This window comes from Polyodon spathula, chromosome 15 (genome assembly GCF_017654505.1).
Source record: "Polyodon spathula isolate WHYD16114869_AA chromosome 15, ASM1765450v1, whole genome shotgun sequence".
Taxonomy (NCBI): Eukaryota; Metazoa; Chordata; class Actinopteri; order Acipenseriformes; family Polyodontidae; genus Polyodon; species Polyodon spathula.
Genome location: NC_054548.1, coordinates 9,456,180 through 9,476,191, shown reverse-complemented (window position 1 = coordinate 9,476,191; position 20,012 = coordinate 9,456,180). Strand labels below are relative to the sequence as shown.

Below are 20,012 nucleotides of genomic sequence, written 5' to 3'. Positions count from 1 at the left end.
TCCGTTTATTAAATTTGAAGCCAGAAGCGTCAATTAATATCTGCAGCATCACAATCCTGTCAAGTCTCAGAAACTAAGTAAAGTTTGACCTGGTTAGTACTTGGATGAGAAACAATGCTTATTTTTCGAAAGGTGAAGTTTATGTGTTTTTTAAATTAAAGCTGTGGAGATTGATAACACATTTATGACACTTTTATGACACTCAAATGGGGTGGTGTGTTTGGGGTTGTGGAAGGTTGAATGAATATTGGTATAAAAAAAAAATACACAGATCATAATTCTCTTTGTATGTTTTTTTGTCAGTAGGTATTAAAAGACACTAAAATGCCTGTAAAACATATGTTCATCCACAACAAGAAAAGCTGCCGTAATCTTGGTCGCTGTAATCTATTAGCACAGTCTTAACTGCGACCACGTATGTTTTAATTGAATCTACACTTTAGTAATGTTTACTCTTAATTTTGGGCAACCAATACCCTTGCATGGAGTTTTAGGGTAATGTCATGCAATAAAAATGCATTAAAAAACGATTATAAAAAAGGGTATGTCATTGACTGTCACTTGAAACCCTTCAACGATTTGTATTGCAAAATGTGGCAATATTTTGCTTGGAGAAGCAGTGGATTCTAATAACAGTATTATCTTAACCCCAAATAAAATAATACATCTGGAGTATTTCCCTTTCAAACAGTAACACTGCTGTCTATTGTGATTCCAGAACACCAACAATTTGTTTGTAAAGTCTCAATATTGAGGAATTTTGCTTCTTTTACTTCAAAGATAATTCAGGTGTTGGAGTGATTGCCCAGTTCAGAGCTGCACTCTTTATAGTAGGGTTCATCAATAATAAAATATACCATTTCACAACTGTAGATAAAAGGAGATGCAAAAAAAGAGAACTTGTGTACGTTACCAATACTGATTTAAAAAAAAAAAAAAAAATTGAACAATACAATTAATAAATCCTTTACAAATACAACACATTCTGCTGGGGATCCATATTTTGATACTCACTGTAATAGATACTGCAAATAAAGCAATCATTTCAAATAGTTTTGGTTCTGCAGTCCCAAGCCCTACATTATTTTTCCCCGAAACACCACCTTTGTGTATTAAAGGTAATGTCTGCACTTGATCAGCTTCTGAAAGGCTTTTTTAAAATCCTCATTGAAGATAGTGTAGATCAGTGGATTTATGAGAGAATTGAGATATCCCAGCCACGTCAGAAAATCTGACATGTTTGCAGAGATGTAGCACTTCATGCAGATGTTGATGATGACTTCTTTCAAAAAGAAAGGTAGCCAACATATTACAAATGCCCCTAAAATCAGACCCAAAGTCGTGGCTGCTTTCTTCTCTCGAGCGCTTGAAATGTTCTGCTTCTTCCAAGACTTCTCTCTCCGGGTTTCACATTTGGGGTTTCTGATAGTAATGTGGATCTTGTCTCCATCAGTGGAAGGTTCGGATAAGGATTTCTCTGGGATGCACAGGGTGGATGGGTTGTTCTTGGAAGTCTTTTCTGTGGACTCCAGCAAGACGTTGCCGTTCATCTCCTCTTTTGCAATCCGGCTTACGCTTCTCTTGTAGTAGAGGGTTTTGGCCGCCCTGTATATTTTGTAGTAGAGGATGAGGATCAAGGCTAACGGGATGTAAAAGGCGCCAAAGGTGGAATAAATGGCAAAGCCGATGTGGCTGTGCTTTATGAGGCATTCGTCCTCCTTGTTGGCTGTCCAGAACAACGGCGGCATGGAAATGAAAATGGAGATAACCCACACCACCGAGATCATAATGGCAGCGTGTTTGGGTGTCCTTTTTCTTGAGTACTCGACTGCATCTGTGATGGCCCTGTACCTGTCCAGAGCTATGGCAGACAAGTGCAGGATGGAGCAGGTGCAGCATGTGATATCAACGCTGAGCCAGATATTGCACACCACTTGACCCATGATCCATGTTTCCTTGATGATGTACACAATGCTAAAGGGCATCACCAGGATGGCCACAAGAAAGTCAGTGACTGCAAGGGAGCATATTAAATAGTTGGCTGGGTGGTGCAGCTTCCTCGTCACTATTATCGCTGTGATCACGAGGGAGTTGATGGCCGTCGTCATTACAGCAAGCACAGAGAGCGTGAGGGATATCAAGATCTTGCTCGTTGGCCCTTCGGTAGGTTCTTCAGAGGAGCCATTCACATTGGTACAATTGGTCAAATCCATGCTACGGTCGGTAGGTGATGGAGATCAAGATATACGTAATCTGCAGAACAAACAAAACAAACACGTTAGCTCAGGTGGAACAGAACATTGCAGCAAAGGTTAATGTTTATCACCAGCACTTCCATTAAGTTCCTCAAGTCTAACCTTTTTGTATAAAGTGGGGTATATAGCCAGAACTATATATCAGTGCATAATTTGCATTGTTTCCTTGACTACTTCCTCATTAAAGACCAGCAAAGGGGAAACAAAAACACTCAACAAACTTAACTTAAGAACATAAGAAGATAAGAACATAAGAAAGTTTACAAACGAGAGGAGGCCATTCGGCCCATCTTGCTCGTTTGGTTGTTAGTAGCATATTGATCCCAGAATCTCATCAAGCAGCTTCTTGAAGGATCCCAGGGTGTCAGCTTCAACAACATTACTGGGGAGTTGATTCCAGACCCTCACGATTCTCTGTGTAAAAAAGTGTCTCCTATTTTCTGTTCTGAATGCCCCTTTGTCTAATCTCCATTTGTGACCATTTGTGAACTTAACTCAACTTAATCCATTAAAGAACATGTGTGATTATACAGAATTTTACCAGTAAAGGGGAAGTCTCTAACAATATCTTTTTTTTTTTTTTTTTTTTTTTTTTTTTCTGCATTGACTACAACATTCTCGCAAATAATAGAAAAAGGTACTTGGCTTAATTTATTTTAGTAAGTATTAGACCACATTTTTTATATAACAGTAATGTCCTTTTCAGCAAGATATATACATGCACTTTTTTATAGGCTACAATTATATTGTAGAAACACACACACCACAAGAACAAGATAAAAAAACAAGTCACTTGCTCCAAAAACCAGTTGAGCTCTTCTATCCACCTATAGAACAGTCTTAAACACAATAGTTTCAAGTTCAAGTTTTCCCTTCTGGAAGTATACTGCCGTGAACATGCATAGCAATTTTACGGATTCCCATGCTTTTCGATAATGCTTTACCATACTTCTCTGGTTTTACAAACTTTTAACACTTCTTACAAAATATATCATTACATACATAATGAAACAGTAATTGCATTCAGTTTGTGATCAGATACACATACCGATATGCATACCTGGGTATTCAGTTTTTAGCAGTAACAAAACAACCCACTATTTTTTTCATCTTGTATATCTAAAAATATTTAACAAAATCATAATGGTCCACGTCAGCCAAAAACATCTTCTGTATGTCCTCTCTGGCCCATGATGTGGTGGCTACCACAAACAGATTAAATAACTGGCTAAAACACTGGTTAAATACTCCAATCAAGTAGCAGCCCTTTTTGAGACAAATAAGTATCAAGTCGAGCTACTGTATTAACATGGGGAATAACTTTTCAAGCTAACCTAATAATGATGGAACACAATGAGACTTTATCCTTACAACCAAAACCGCAAACCATACCAGATCTCTGGATTGATTACTCACTCCTCTTGCAGGATATTTCTTTCTATAACCGCCAATTAACTCATATATGCTGAATGGTTTACCCGGCTCTCCGGCAGCCTTCAGATTCCTCTTTCATGTTTGCCCCACCTAGAATGAAACAGGCTGAGTCAGATGGACGGATGCAGATGTGTTCATGACAGGTCCGAGCATGAGTTATATGACGGTGTGGGAGACTAATGCCATCAACCATGACAATGTATTGATCAAAGAGATGGCTGTCAAATGCACAAAAACAGAAGAGCATCTATTGGCTTTGAAAAGGAAATTGGCTTCTCCAGGACCAATGAGCAAAAACAAAAGCCCAGGCTGGTACATTCATTCTGCCTGTGCTCTGGGATAAAGCACTCATTTTTATATGCATATAAGGCATTTCAGCTTCAGATTCTCTCTCCATTTTCTCTCTTGTGCTTCTTTGACAACAGCTCAATCAACATTTTCAAGCCAGGTACCAACAGAATTATAATCTCAACTTGGGCTGAAACTAAAAAAAACTAAAAAACAAACAGCAACATATGGCTTCAGTTGACCACTTTCAAAGGGCTTTTTAAAACCACTTTCTTATTGCTGATTCAATAACTAAAAGACTACAAAAAGATTACAGTAAAATACTGCTTTAAGATTTCATTTTTTTTGGTGGCTTGCATTGGACACTAAAGTATTCAGAATTGAACCCCTGCAGATGAAAACATATGATAACAAAAATAATTAGAAGTACTCATTACTTTGAGACACTCTCTTAAAAACAATGACATCCATTCTGGTATGAAATTTAGTTGTGATCAACAACAAAACAAAACTGGCCTTTTCCTAAATTCACTCCTGGCCCAGTTTAAGGAGTTGAGATTTTTGTACATAGTGTAATGATATGTCATAGAGAAGAAGCTGCTCTGCTATATGAACACATTGATGCAGCTGGGAGGGTCAAAGGGGGTGACTATTGATTTTGTGCAACAAGGTCCCAAGCCAACCTTTATGAAAGCATGCCATGGCAAGTTCGCATTGTTAAAACCCTCACGGCACAGAAGTTATGAATGGTATTTATTTGATGACAATAAAGTATAGTCCAAGCTGAAACATTTTGCCTTACACCCATCTGCCTTGAGGGCCCATTGCCTGGCCTTTTGGACTAGATGATAAACCCCCCTGTTTGAAAAAGGTGGTTAGGGGAGGGATGTGAATTGATTGAACTAAATAAAGGGAGAGGGACAGGTCAATTTACGTTTTTTAAATTTTGTATTGGTGACTGTGGAAGGGGTGTGGGTAATTCACTGACTAGGAGACAGACAGGTGTACTTGAAAACACCACACAGGTGCCCAGTTTTATTTGCAAACAGTTCTTGCTTTTTCCGGCAGAGGGCACTGTTGACCGTGGGCTGCCTATCAACGATGATAGACAGCACCACGGAAATACCACAGCTGGTACGTGAACAGCAAGTGCACTCGCAGGTGTTCAAAGAAATAATAATGAAAACAGAAGGCGAAAAGAACAATGGAAAATAAAACAGTAATAAAACTACAAATAAAAGGTGCTGCACTCGGCAGTGTTATCCCGGTCGTCGCTACCCGCACGACCCGGACCACCATCCTACTCTGTAGGCTAACTAGCCTGTTCTTTCACAATACGGCGGGGTCTGCCCAAGGGTTCCCCGCTCTCTCTGTCTCGCTATGAAACTCTTTATTTCGCCTGATTCCCGGTTCTGGATCAGAGCTTCCGCACTCTCATTGCGTCTAAGTGGGCAGACCTGAGGAAACAGCTGAGCATTTTTTTATAAGGCTAGCAATCTGCCAAGACTCGCCTCTCAGCCATCCAGAGAGGAGGAAAGTCCACACACCCACTTTCCCACCTCCCCGTGTCACTGCCATGACTCACAGGCGGTTGTTGGACGACTGTCGCCCTCTTCCTGCAGCTCGTGAACACGCCAGCAGAGTCAGCACAGATCTCTCCCTGTTACAGTGACTTTGTGTGTTCTTGTTCCTTATCAGTGCAAGTAACCTTTTTAACGGTCCCTCTTTTTCGTTTTTGAATATTTTACTCAGGATATACAAGTCTCAAAAGGGAAATGCTAGAAGAAAATATACAGATGTTTCAAGTTCCATGCTACAGCTCAGTACTATATGACACTGCTACTTCACCTAATCACTTCCTACATGCTACAGGCCACAGTTTCACCTGAATTCATTCATTAAAGTATATTTGCATTTTGTCTTTTTGCTTACAATATGTTCAACAGTATATAAACACACATCCACACATTTGTCAGGAGGCATCCACACCTGAGGAATATTTGCTTAAACTTAATCCTGATCTCAGATTATGAAATTGCTATTAAATTTTCCAAGGGGACAATTAAAATAATATTCTCTACACAACAGATGCTATTGAAAGTGTGGACAGTTGAGAAGCATTTAGTATTGGATTAATCAACCCCTTATAACAATTTCCCATAGTAAGCATATAATAAAAAAAGGGAAAACAGGTAACCCATGGCTAAATCATAATATAACAATGGGAAAAGCATAAGAAAAACTGCAAAATGTGTAGCAGGCGATATCACACAATGGAGATAATCGAATCTAATTCTTTAGAGGCTGAACTGCAATTACAGGATCACTACACTGTAAATTACAATTATTTTAGCATTACTTGGCAACCGCTTATTGGCATTTATACATCACAAATTGTCAGGCTCAAAATAGTATATTGTGGGCTTTGTTGCCCCTCCTGTACATTACAATACACATTCAGTACAATATGCATTGTGTTTTATGAAGCAGTGAGAAAACGCTGCAAAAGTTCTGTCAAAAGAAGACAAACAAGTAAGGTATAATATCATCTGGGACCAATGCCAAATGTGCAACAGATGATCTTCTAAAGCTGGCGGGACCCACGACAATGTTCAGTTTTATACTAAACTAAACACTTTGAAATATTATTCCATAGTTTAGCCTTCTGTGCAATTTACTGTACCAGGCAGAGTGACCTTGTTGGCTTTCCAGTTTGTTTACATTCCCCAAAGTTGATTTCAGCTACAGGCCCACACTACTCCTTTTTCCTCCCTATACAGTTAACACTCATGTTGTTGCACTGATAAATACATGTGTTCTTATACTGATAACATTTACAGGAACGCCTATAGAGCAGATATTTTTCAGTAGCCTTCGTTATTATCTAAACATTACACAGGGCACTGCATCTGAAACATTATGCTTTCAATAGCAACAGTAACATGGAAATGAAAATCATTTAGCAAACCAATATACATTTGTACACAATAACATTTCATATTGTTTTCAACTCTAATATAAGAGGGGCTATACTATTGACCTATATTTCAAACAGGCATTTGTACACTTGAAAAGTCCTTATTGAATTTAATTGCAATGAGCACAACAATCTTTTTAAAGTGCTGTACCTTTATAACTGGTAGTGCACTTACTACTATAATAACATGGCTTCTATAGGTGTAGTGGATCACATGACATGTCACGCTTACTACATTGCCTAAATTACAAACTAGGGGAATTTCTGTTTTTTTTTTTTTAACTAAGCTTTCAAGACTAATTATTTTTTCCATTACATTGTATTGGTTATTTTATGGTTAAAATACTGTTGCAAACCTCCAGTCTTTGGAAAATAATCTACAATAGAAATACTATACATCCTGTAGAAAAGTTGATAATTCTGTTGACCTCCATAAGCAATCTTTATTAGTTTTTGAAAAAAATCCTGCCTTAAAATTGTGGTGCCTTATGTGAAAACAAACCTCCTCTGACCCTCATTTTCTTCAATGTTCCCTGAAAGTGTGGAATTCAAAACATAACATTACAACAATACCATCATCCTTATAGCCAAAACACTCTATACCCTATAATTACAGTGTAGAAAAAATAAGACTCCACAAAAGACATTTGACAGTAGGAATAAATCATGCGAAAACGTGGATGAAAATGCTTTGGTATATCCAGCAACTAAATAAAGTCTTGTCAAGGAAAGGCTGCTTATGAACAGAGGACCAAGAAGCGTCAATAAACAAAATTAGGAAATATCTTTCTAAATGATTAATTAAATAACTACCTAATTAAGATGTGATCAAAGCTCCCAGTGTTGTCATAGCCTGCGCACTCAGATTAGACACAGTAATCTCATTATTCGTTCCTATCACAGACCCCCTCCCCAAGTACTAGACAATTTGTAGAAAGCTGACCGGAAGGAATCTGGTATTAAGCAGAAAATTGAATGAATACAATAAAAATTATATTTTCAAGTTTATATCCCCCTTATGAGGATCTAAACTTGAAAATATACTACTTACTTTGACATACTGCTGTACTTGAAGACATTTTGATGGTGCAACTATCTCTGGGGATAGGATTAACTAATTCAGGAGCTGAAGATGAACGTACGGCTTGAGATCAGTGCACTCTGAATGCCTGAACAATACACCACAAAGCCTTTCCTGCACAGCAGCGCACGGGCTGGATCTCTTGAGCCTCAACACTAAGCTTTGTTCTTCTTCTGGATTGGGACTCTTTATAATCTCAATAAGGCAAGGTATGCGTTGTTGTGAAATTATCACTCAGATAGGTGGTTGAGGTACAGCAGCATAATTTTCCAACAATGCATACTTAGGCATGTTGTATTGCCTAAGTACTGATTATAATCTGAGTGCACTTTGACACCATATTAACGTCACCAGTAAAAGTGGTAGAAACTAGGTCCCTGTTCAGAAAACCCTCTCTAAAAATATTGAAAAAATATTATATGAACAGCAAACTTCATTTTATCAGTTAGTTTATACAGTACTTAACAAAAAAAAAAAAAAAACATCTTAAAACAGTTTCAAATCCCACTGTCAATAGCAAAAATACATCTCTGCTTTCGTGACTGTCCAGCCTACACTATAATCATTATCACTGAAGGAACAGACATATTAAACAAAGCTAACTTTAGCATAGTACATATCTAGTGCATTGTTCTAGTCATAAACCAACTGCTTATTGGCATTTATACATCACTAATTATCACAAAGTATAGGCTCAAAATAATAATGTGTTGAGGCTTTGCTCTGATCATGAACCAATTTTTTAAAAAAAGAAGAAAACTTTTGAGGTCATTTTTGAGTAATGACAGTTTCAGTATGGGTCCTAGCTATCACTTACAAAAGTTACCATAGTAAAAGCACAGCTTTGTGAAAGCATTGTGAAACTGTGGTAAAGCACAGTGTAACCATGGGAACGTTTTATAAGGAATACAAGGGCAGTTATATACAGTGATAGGGGTGATACAGCAGAGTTCTTCAATTATATAATTGCATAGAGAGCTGAATGGAGCAAGTTTGTGTGTCATGGAAAAAAAATAAAATTCAAAAGCAGTATTGCACCTAGCCTGTTTGTCAAACACTTATTTATACAGATAAAAATTAACTTACTATAGCTGACTAAATACTAGTGTATTCTGTAGGAAAGAGTTCATTGTGTATAGCAATTTGAGCAGCCTTCTTTCTATATCAGTTGTTTAATGTATCTAAAAACTAGCATGTACAGCTTTTCTTTCCCTCTCTCTCTTCCATTTATCCCTGTATCTGTGGAGATGGTTGCCATAGAAATACTGTTAGGGCTTGCTCAATGAATTTTGTTTATAAAAGAGCCAACAAAATGGACTCTAAAATAGTTTTTCCTAAAGTAACAAACCAATGAATTAATATGTACAATCATTATGGCACAAATGTTGAGCTCTTTCAAAAGATAATTTTAAAGAGAGCTGGTTCTGGCAACATAAATGCACATTAGGATTTAAACATGATCTCCCTCATTCTGTTTTTTTTTTTTAATAACAGCACGTGCTTACTGTTGAGTTATTTATTATTTTCCTGGTGCTGCAACAGTATTCAAGACCACTGTACATTGTTGGCATGATGGCAGACATGGGAACAAATGTCATGGGCAGGGTTGCCACCTGTTCCTGTCTTCCCGGGATCGTCACGGTTTTGAAGTTGTCCTGGGATTTAAAAATGCCTTCTCAGCACCCTGGTCTTTAGTCATATGCTTCCACATCCGTGCAGATAAGATCACTACAGCAACATCGTGATACCAGTCCAGAAAGTTGAGTACGAGTTGAAAAAAAAAAATCAAGATACTATAACTGCAATAGATGCACAATATTAATTAGTTGCAAGCACTATAACAGTAATAATATCAATGTTTCCTATTGGATGACTATATGATTGCTAGAGAGTTTAACATTTTAACAGCTACCCTTCTGTTCAGAAATCCCCCACCCTCCTTTTTTTTTGTACTCCGAGGTGGCAACCCCATTCATGGGCATTGCTGATTTAGCTTCACAGTTTCTCATAGTTGAATTGGTGTGTCAAGTAACTGCTTAAATAACAGGTTCCATCTTCCCAGAGATCTCACACCTTGTCTTTCGGGTCTACCCCTCCCAAATTAGAGGATGCACGAATAAATCGGAATCTTAAATAATCCCTCCTGATTATTATTATTATTATTATTATTATTATTATTATTATTATTATTATTATTATTATTAATAATAATAATAATAATAATAATAATAATAATAATAATAATAATAATAATAATAATAATAATAATTTCTTTCTTTCTTAGCAGATGCCTTTCCAGGGCGACTTACAGTTGTTACAAAATATCACAGTGCAATGTATCATATTACAAAATATCACATTGTAAAGTATCACATTTCAGAATATCACATTCCAGATAAGAACAGTTATAAAGTACAATAAAATCAGTAGCAAAAGATCAAATTCAAATAAGAGCAAAAAATAGAGAATACAGTAAATAATTACATGTAAGAGCAGTTAATATAAGAAATATTTGCGTATATGAGTAAAGTCCAGTATGAATGGATAAATGGATGAGAATGATATCAATAAGAGCAATTACAATAAACATGAATACAGATACCAATAAGAGTAAAGTCAAATACAAGATATATGAAGTAGTTATAATTAAGAGCAGTAGTAGAATACGACAAGTTATGGAGTAGTTCAGTGCAAGTACAAGCTGATGCAAGTACTGGTGCAATAGTGCCATATAGTCCAGTATAGTCAAGAGTTTTAAAGATGCTGTCTGAACAGGTGTGTCTTAAGGAGGTGTCGGAAGGTGGTCAGGAACTGAGCAATCCTGATATCTGTGGGTAGGTCGTTCCACCACTGAGTGGCAAGGAAGGAGAATGAGCGGGCTCTGGAAGTGGGGGAGTGGAGGAGGGAGCAGCTAATCTGTTGGTGGTGGAGGAGCGAAGGGGGCGAGAGGGGGTGTAGGGAGAAATAATAGTCTGGCGATAGGAGGGAGCAGAAACGTCAAGACAGCTATAGGCAAGTACAAGAGTTTTGAATTGGATGCGAGCAGTGATAGGGAGCCAGTGCAGAGAACGGATCAACGGTGTAGCATGGGAGAAACAAAGAAGGTTAAAGACAAGGCAAGCAGCAGAGTTTTGGATGAGCTGGAGCGGACAGGTGGCAGAGACAGGGAGGCTGGCCAGGAGGGAGTTGCAGTAGTCATGGCGGGACCATTCCAGGGCCTGAACTTCGAATTGCATGGAGTAGTCGTGTGGAAGGGGCGAATTCTGTGTTTGTGGTGAGGAGGAGAGGGAAGTGGCACGGGCAGAGAGTAGAAAATTAGTGACAGAGAGAAGAGCAGTTTCAGTGGAGTGTGCCGGGCGAAAACCAGATTGGAGGGGGTCAAGTAGAGAATGTGTTGACAAGAAAGCAGAGAGCTGGCAATCTACCGCTCGCTCATGGGTTTTAGAGACAAATGGGAGAAGGGAGACAGGATGGTAGTTCTGGAGAGTTGAAGGATCAAGGGAGGGTTTTTTTAAGATGGAGGTGATGCAAGCCTGTTTCAAGGCAGAGAGGAAACAGCCAAAGAGCAGAGACCTGGAAGAGGTGAGTGAGGAGAGGATCCAGTACACACGTGGTGGGTTTATGGCTCTGGAGCAGGGAGCAGAGATCGAAGTCAGAGAGGGGCGAGAAGGAGGAGAAGGAGGATAGAACAGTAGGGGTTGCAGAGGGTGATGGGGAGTGAATGAGCAGAGGACAGAGGGTTGGTGGGGAAAGAGGCGAGATAATGAAGAGTTTGTCTGTGATTTGGGAGAAGGAGGCAAAGTCATCAGCCAAGAAGGAGGTGGGTGGAAGAGGGGTGGAGGGCTAAGGAGGGAGGAGAAGGTAGAGAAAAGTTTACAGGGAATGTTAGTGAAAGACTGAATGACTGAGTGGAAATAGGAATGTTTGGCAAATGTGAGTGTAGAAGAGAAGGAAGTGAGGAGCGAGCGATAGAGCTGAGCCGAGGAGAGCACAGAGGAGAGCCAGGGCTGGGACAGGGAGAGGCAGGCAGGTTGAGGGGTGAGGGGGCAAAAGGAGTCAAGGCAGGAGGTGAGGGACGAGAAAATGGTGGAGGTAGCTGAGTCAACAGAGAGTTGGGAGGAGTCAATAGAGGGGAGCTGCGAGAGAGCAGCAGAGGCTGCTTGCAGTTATATTGCAGCTCTATGAAAGCCCCCCTCACTGGAGCGTTGGAACCAAATAATGGGAGGTCATGGCAGTTGAAAAAATTATACACATATTGCACTTGAAAGATATGAAGCACACTTTTATGTGGATTCACTTTATAGAATATGTTGAAAAAAAAACAGCTTCATTGATGCTTTTAACCCACTATAATGATTTGGTGTTTGTACCTTAACCCTTGCACTTCAGTGTGTAATTTAACGGTGCACTGTAACTTATTGGTAACCCCTGGATAAAATACAGACAATACTGTCATTATTTTTGTCATACCTAAAAAATGTAATAAAAAAATGAAATTACCCGGTAACACTATATATGTATGAAAAGAAATAAACCAGCAATTTAAAACAATTAAAAAACATTTATTCAGGTTACTACTGAGGTAATTATAGTGATCTGTTGAAAAGAAAAGAATGCATCTTGTAATTATGAATGGTACCTCCAAGGGAAATTGGACTTCTGCTAATTCCTGCTATAGTGCACGTATTCTGGTTAAGCAGATAAAATTTCTGTTATTTTTTTATCAGCATCTATCAGCCGATTTGGAAGACAAAACACAAGGGATGCACATGCAAATGCTAATTACAGATATCTTTTGCAGACTTATAATGCATTAGGCAATTTTAAATTATGAAAACCAACATATTTTTGTGTGCAGTTATCAATATAAAAATGTCCTCTGGTTAAAATACGAATAACTTCAAATCCATTGGGATAAATCCTTTTGGAATATATGAAGGAATTATTTCAATGAGTTTATGATAGAAGAATCTCAACTCATGGGCATATTATACTAAACAATTATTAAAATGATTCAATCAGGTTTTGAATAAACATAATTTGAAAGATGCATAGATTTATTAGATAATTCAGGAGTACTATGTGTGTAATAGACTTCATAGAAGAATGCTTTAGTGGAGACAGGGGCCCTTATTGATGTGTCATATTGGAGTGTGCAATATTCTTGAGTTTTCAAGTATGTCAGTGCATACATCCCTGTCATGACTGTTAATTCAAATTAGTTATTTATGTTATATGCTATATTAGTTATATCAGTTTGATGACCAGGACATATATCAACACTATATAGACGTGCATAGCATAAGCATTACCTATGAAATGTTTAATCACAATTTGACAAGTGATTCTCCAGATATATGCAAAAAAGCAAGTTTGACACACAGACGGATGGATAACGGACATACGGACCTTTCATATGGCCCCTGAATCTGATATTCTTGGACTAAACAATGTTAATACCAGTTATATTAATATCCACTTTATCCAGTTTGCAGGGGATGAAAGGAATAAAATAATTCAAGACAACAAGAGCACATTCTTTTTAAGCATAAACAAACATATATAAAGAAATAGTGTGCCGTTAGACACAGGCCTGACACATAAATACTTGAATATAGGGCAACATTTATTATTTTGCTTTGTAAATTGTTACGGCAATTCCTCATTCCCATTCTCCCTTCTCTTTATAACGGTTCATTCCCTGGAGAATGCCTATGTACTGTCCTGGAAGTCCTATCTTCTTACTTTACAGCAAGTCAAAGTTTATGAAGTACTGATTAAAAACAAAACAGCAACCTGTGAACATTGATTCACAACATTTCACTGAAGATGCTGAAGCACTTGTTATTTTGTTCCGTTTCTGGTGAACGGTTCTCATGATAAAACACAAACAGGGATTTTGATGAAATTGGTTGATTATTTCATGTCATGGGCCAACTTACTGCACACATCAGCAGGATATGAAATTATTAAATAATATTCATTTTGTGTTACCAATCCAGTTGCTAAGCCCTGTATTGATGACACAAAATGAATACTCAGATAAACTGTAGGACGTTCACACTTCGAATCTGCATTGTGGGCTTTTGGTAACTGCTTAGCAAACCTTAGTCTGTTTTCATGTAAGCAGCTCAGACTCAGAACGCAAAATAAAAAAAAATTGCTCACATTACTATATATTTGTACATTCCTTCCATTGATATTAATAAAGTAGTAACATCTTTTGACATTTCCACCCTAAAGAGACACTCACGTACATGTATGTGCAGTTGTCAAGGCTGTGAAAAAAACGAGCATCTTCAGACCTGTCCGCGATGGCTCAGATTGCTCAACACAGCTGGTAATAACAGAATGTTAAACCATCACCCACAACTAACATCTAGACAAAAAACTCATTATGACAGAAAAAAAAACTGACATTGAATAAACTTCTGAAAGAAAGAAAAAAAAAAACATCAGACAAACACAATAAAAATGTCACCTCAATGACTAACTTCATATCTCTATTCCTGAGAAACATGAACAGTAAATAAGGAATAGAATTAAAAAATAAAAGCTAAGCTGGGAAGACACAGCACATACATTCATTACGAGCATGAATACCCTCTTCCACTATTCATTATCGCAAGCCTTGTGAAGCATGATTCACTACTGGCAGCAAATGACTAAAAACAGAAATACAGTATACAGTAAACTGATACAGATTATCACAAACTATGCCTTGATGTACAGTTTGCTCAGCACTCTATCAGAAGTTATACATATGTAAGATATACAATTGACCTTGTCTTTTGTGGCATAAAAGTGTCTTCTTGTGTGCAAAGCACCCAAAAATTTATTAAGAGGGGAATCCTTTACAGTTCCTTATGAGATGAACAACACACACCTTCTTCTGGAGCACCAAGGCCAGGACACGAAATGAACTCTCCTGACTGTATAACCATGCAGCCACGCTTTTAAAATGAGCCCCCTTGGGGACCTGGAGAAGGTGTCGAGCTATGAACCTCATCTCAGAATACCTAATGACAGCACATTACACAACACTGCCCTTACACTCATTGGAAACAGGTAGGAAACTGTTATTTGAAGAAAAAAAAAAGTCTCAAATACCCAAACAGCAAACATGTGCTTTTATTAAAGCATCTGGTATTACACTAGGTTAAAGAAAAGTCTTATTTATCTTTCAGGAAGTCTGTCCCTGTTTCACTTTAGAGGTCACTTTTATCATAGCCTTTTGTTCAGGGTCAAGCATTTACTGATTGAAAATGTCAGTAACTTACCATTATGTAATCTTCAGTTTCCCCCCTTTGACTGACATTTCTTCCTGTATCTCTACCTGTCTCTTGGCCATCTTCTCCTGGATGCACTTGCATCATCTTAAACTCTGCCTCTCCAAATCAGATTTCTTCCCCTCTTTCTCTTCTGACCGCTGATCTATCTATCTCTATTCCTCTTGAATCCACCACCTTCTCCCTCCTCTTCCACTAAGAACCTCGGTGTCTCCCTCAACCGCTCCCTCTCTCAGCACACCTCTACTCTGGCACCCTCCTGTCACTTCTTCCTCAGAAACATATGTAGAATTTGGTACTGTCCCAACTTGACTACTGCAACTCCCTCCTGGCCAGCCTCCCTGACTTGTCTTTCCCTTCCTCATTTCTCCCAAGCTACATCATTGCTCCGCTCTCTGCACTGGCTCAGCATCATTTAGGTGTGTGTGGATATTGGGAAAACACAGGAAATCTTTTACAGACACAGACATGATAAAGCAGTGCATGGTTACCACAGCAGAAACCCTTTTTGCAGAGAATAAAAAAGACGTTGTAGATGCCTTCAGACAACTGCTTCTGTCAGACACAATGGCTATTCGGTGCAGTGAGTTAATTGCACAGGATGTTTTTAAGCAGTTGTGTGAGAAATTGAAAAGGGCAGATTTTCCATGGTGGTGGATGAATCCTGCGACATCAAAGCTCAGCTGGGGTTGTACGTCTGTTTTTTTGATGGAGAAACATTTGTAAAGGATTTGTTGACCCTGATACCACACAATAATCGCACAACAGTTGAGGACTTCTTTAATTCCGTTCAAACCTTGTCCAGGGAAGGAATTGATGTGACTCAGATACTGTCAATCACAACTGATGGTGCTCCTGCCATGACCTGCACTCAGAGAGCTTGTAAAACGTCTGCAAGATTTGAACCCCAATTTGATTTCCTATCTTTGCATAATCTACCAGACTGTGCAAAGCTTAGCGGTGAGTATGCTGATGTAACGTCAATGGTGACAAAAATTATTAACTTTCTTCGATCCAAGTCAGCACTGCAACACAGGCAATGTAAAAGCTTTCTGTCCTATTGGTGCACAATAACATCTGCTGGCCAAGCAGAGGGAAGTCCTAAAGAGGTTGGGGGAAATCAGAGTTCATTTTCTGTGGGGTTTGACCAGCTCTCATGAATCGGCTCTGCGAAATTCACAGGAGAATTAAAACAACAGAACTAACCTGAAATTAAAACACAAACCTCCAGATGTCCGTATAACCACTCCAGCTAAACTGACCTAAAGAATAAATAAGAAATCAACACATTACATTCTGGATAATCGGAAAACACCTCCCAATTACGAGGGACAATTATGTCCATTCTAGAAAGACAATGTCCATTATGTCCATCCTATTTAAAGTTTTAAATCTTAATGTAACTTTTTTTTCATTGTCTCTAATTTGTGTTTCAGTCATGTCCTGTCCTTTACTCATCACTGTACCTTTTGATTCTTCATGACTAATCCACTGCATGTTCTAAATGGTGACTTGAGTATTTTTGGAGGACTGGCAGGTTCTGCTTGACTGTTTATTGGTATCAGATTTTTTCAAAAATCAAGCAGGGCCAAGTAGGGGTCTTGTCTATCAGCTTTACCCTTCTGCAGCAGGTATTTTATGGTTTGCACAGTACTCTCCACCATGCCATTTGACTGTGAATAAATCCATTCCAATCTTCTGCCAGGGTCGCTCTGGAACATTATGTGGTCACAGGGGCTCTTTTTCCTGCAATGTCCTGTACTTGTAGCAGATGGGACATTTGCTTACCATTTCTGTGATTTTTGTTTCCATTCCTGGCCAGTAAAACATCTCTCACTCTGCTTTTACATTTCTCTATTCCGAGATGGCTCGCATGTATGGGCTGAAACATTTATTTTCTCATTGTTGCAGAGATGATGATTTTTTCTCCTTTAAATACTCTTATGTGGATTTCCTCATGAAAATTCATTCCAGTATTCTTTTATTTCTACAGGAGTTAGGCCAACCTATCTGTACAATCTGCTGCAATGTTTTCAGGTTTCCATAATTCTTAGTTGTTTCCCGGATATCATCCAGTTTGTTTTCTGCAACAGGTAAGTTCTTCAACAGCATGTGAAGCTGCACTTCTGTTTCTTTGTCAACTTTGTCTGAGTCAGGTAGGCATGTGAGTGTCTGCTATATTCTTAACCTGGTTTGTATCTAACCTTGACCTGGTATTTTTGCAGTCTCACCAGTAATCTTTGGATTCTCAGGGGTGTACTGCTTATAGGTTTTTTAATTATTACCTTGTGATCAGACTCCACTTCTACCTTTTTGCTGTAGACATATACTGGTGGAATCTATATATATATATATATATATATATATATATATATATATATATATATATATATAATATATATATATATATATATATATATATATTATTTATTTATAGTGTGTGTCCATAATTTTCCCCTCTGATTTTCTCCCAATTTGGAATGCCTAATCGCTTTTTCCCTCACCGCAGCAATTCCCCGCATGACTCAGGAGACCCGAAGATTCAGTGGGCTTTTTCCAAACCAACGACCATTTTTTATTTTTCAGTTTTAAGCTCTTTTCCCTTGCTCTTTACAGGACTTGCTTCAATCTGTAGTCATGCTTTTCAATGGCAGCTCCTCAAACAAGCACATCATGTGTGTAGGTTTTGACTCTTTCTGAATTGATGCCAAAGGGTAAACACATAAATCTGTAGCCTCCACACGGTATGTTGAAGGTGCAGAGTAGGGAACTTTGGTCATCTATCTTGAGTTGCAGAAGCCTGAGCTTGCATCCAGGACTGAGTAGTACTTTGCATCAGGCAGTTTACATGTAATCTCCTCTACTGTGTGCAATTGACCACATTCAAACCCCTTGGATCCAGGCAGACTTGGGTTTCCATCGGGTTTTTCCTCAATCAGTCCTTCAATTTTCCTGATCACTTCAAGTTTCTCCATTCTGTCTACTTCTGCCTTAAGTCAACCTCTCAGCATGACTGGAACATTTCTGGTTGGGTGTATTTTGGGTGGAATGGTTTAATCTATTTTGATAGGATGTTTTCCTTCCAGACAGCCAATACCCTGAAACACATCCTGATATTCACTGAGAATATCGGTTGTAGTTAAAGCCATTACTCTCTGAATTAAGTTCAAATTATCACATGCTCTTATTCACAGAATGGGTTGTGTATCTGTTTTAACTACTAGGGATTGAAGTGTTTGGCATTAATCCTTGCAGTTCACGTTGAGTAAGCACTTGCCTTCAACTTTTGTATTTTCTCCTGTGTAGGTGCACAGCCTTACTTTTGTTTTCTCTAGTTGCTTGCCTCTGTATATTTTATATATCTAGCTGATTGCCTCTGCAAGCCTGTAGGGATTACATTAGCTTGTGCACCTGTGTCAAGCTTAAAGTTCACTACTGTATCCCAAACCTTTAAATCCACCTTCCATTCATCTTCTTTGGCATTTGATTTTATTATAGCTCCTATGAAAAGTTTGCTTTCTGAAGCTGTTTCATCATTCTCAGTTGTGTGCACTTTCCTGGTTTTACACATCTTTGCAAAGTGGTTCATTGTATCACATTGTTTTCTACACTGCTTTCCATAAGCTGGACAATTTTGTGGCAAATGCTATAATCCACATCTTTTGCATTTAAACTTCCTCATGCCCGGGCTGTACTTTTTATTTTCGGTTTGTTTATTTTTTTCCCCCGAGGCTGTTTCTTTTTTACTATGTCTATCTGCTTGCTTATTTGCGATGTATCGTCTTCACTCATCAGTTTCATTTGACTTTTTGTCGTCTCAAATGCTCTGCAGATGTTTACTGCTTTCTAGAGTCAGAAGCCTTTCTCTCAGAGAATGTGTTGCAAATCCGCAAACAATTCTGCCTCTTATTAGGGATTCTTCTAATTCTCCAAATTCACACGACAGTGCCCGTTTTCTCAGTTCAGTGACATACTGGCTAAAGCTGGCATTGCCTTGTGTGCACAGGTTACGTTTTTCTTGGGGTTACAGTATTTTTCACACTTCCCTAATGTTTACGTTAAATTATGGTTATAAATGTTAATTTTTATTTTTTCCTGACATGTTAAGGCACAGAGAAAATTTACGTTTGCGGTATCAGCATTCAAACAATCCCTGATTTAGTTAAAGTGATTACAATTTCACACTACAATAAATACTTTTATAGTCATACTACCTGTATAATAAAACAGTTTTGGGCAGTTTTGTCTTGGCCTGTCTTTCAAGCTCTCCCATTAAAGCATGTGTGCTGCTACAGCAGAAAAGCTTTTAGTTGAAGAGACTATTAATAACTGTAAAATGATAGAAGTCCAGGTACAAAACATGGCCAATCTATGAGACATAATTTAGAAAACAATATGGTAGAAAGTAAATGCTGTCTGTCAAACACAAATAACTGGTTTTAATAATGCCCTATTGAGAAGGTACTAACAAGTCTCCTACATCTTTGTGGATTGCGTGGATTATATAATTAACACAGAAATGCCCCAAATGTATTTAAAAAGCACTATTAAGAAAATGTGTTAACAGCACTAATTCAAGCACACAAGACTGACCTTTGTGGGTTAGATCATTTTCTTAAGAAGGATATTAGCACTGATACTAAGACAGAAATGGTACTAATACCACAAAAACATTCTGTGAATCAGAC

The 20,012-nt window shown here is 38.2% G+C and overlaps 1 protein-coding gene across 1 annotated transcript in view; it reads right to left on the bottom strand.

Annotated features, from left to right (window-relative positions):
- Positions 1 to 714: 714 nt before the first annotated feature.
- The window catches only part of LOC121327744 (5-hydroxytryptamine receptor 1F-like), a 52,447-nt gene continuing 33,149 nt past the window's right edge, over positions 715 to 20,012 (bottom strand). The window contains exon 2 of the mRNA XM_041271928.1: positions 715 to 2,253. Coding sequence (XP_041127862.1) covers positions 1,113 to 2,213 — 1,101 coding nt within the window. The 5' untranslated portion in view covers positions 2,214 to 2,253 and the 3' untranslated portion in view covers positions 715 to 1,112. The remainder of the gene's footprint in view (positions 2,254 to 20,012) is intronic.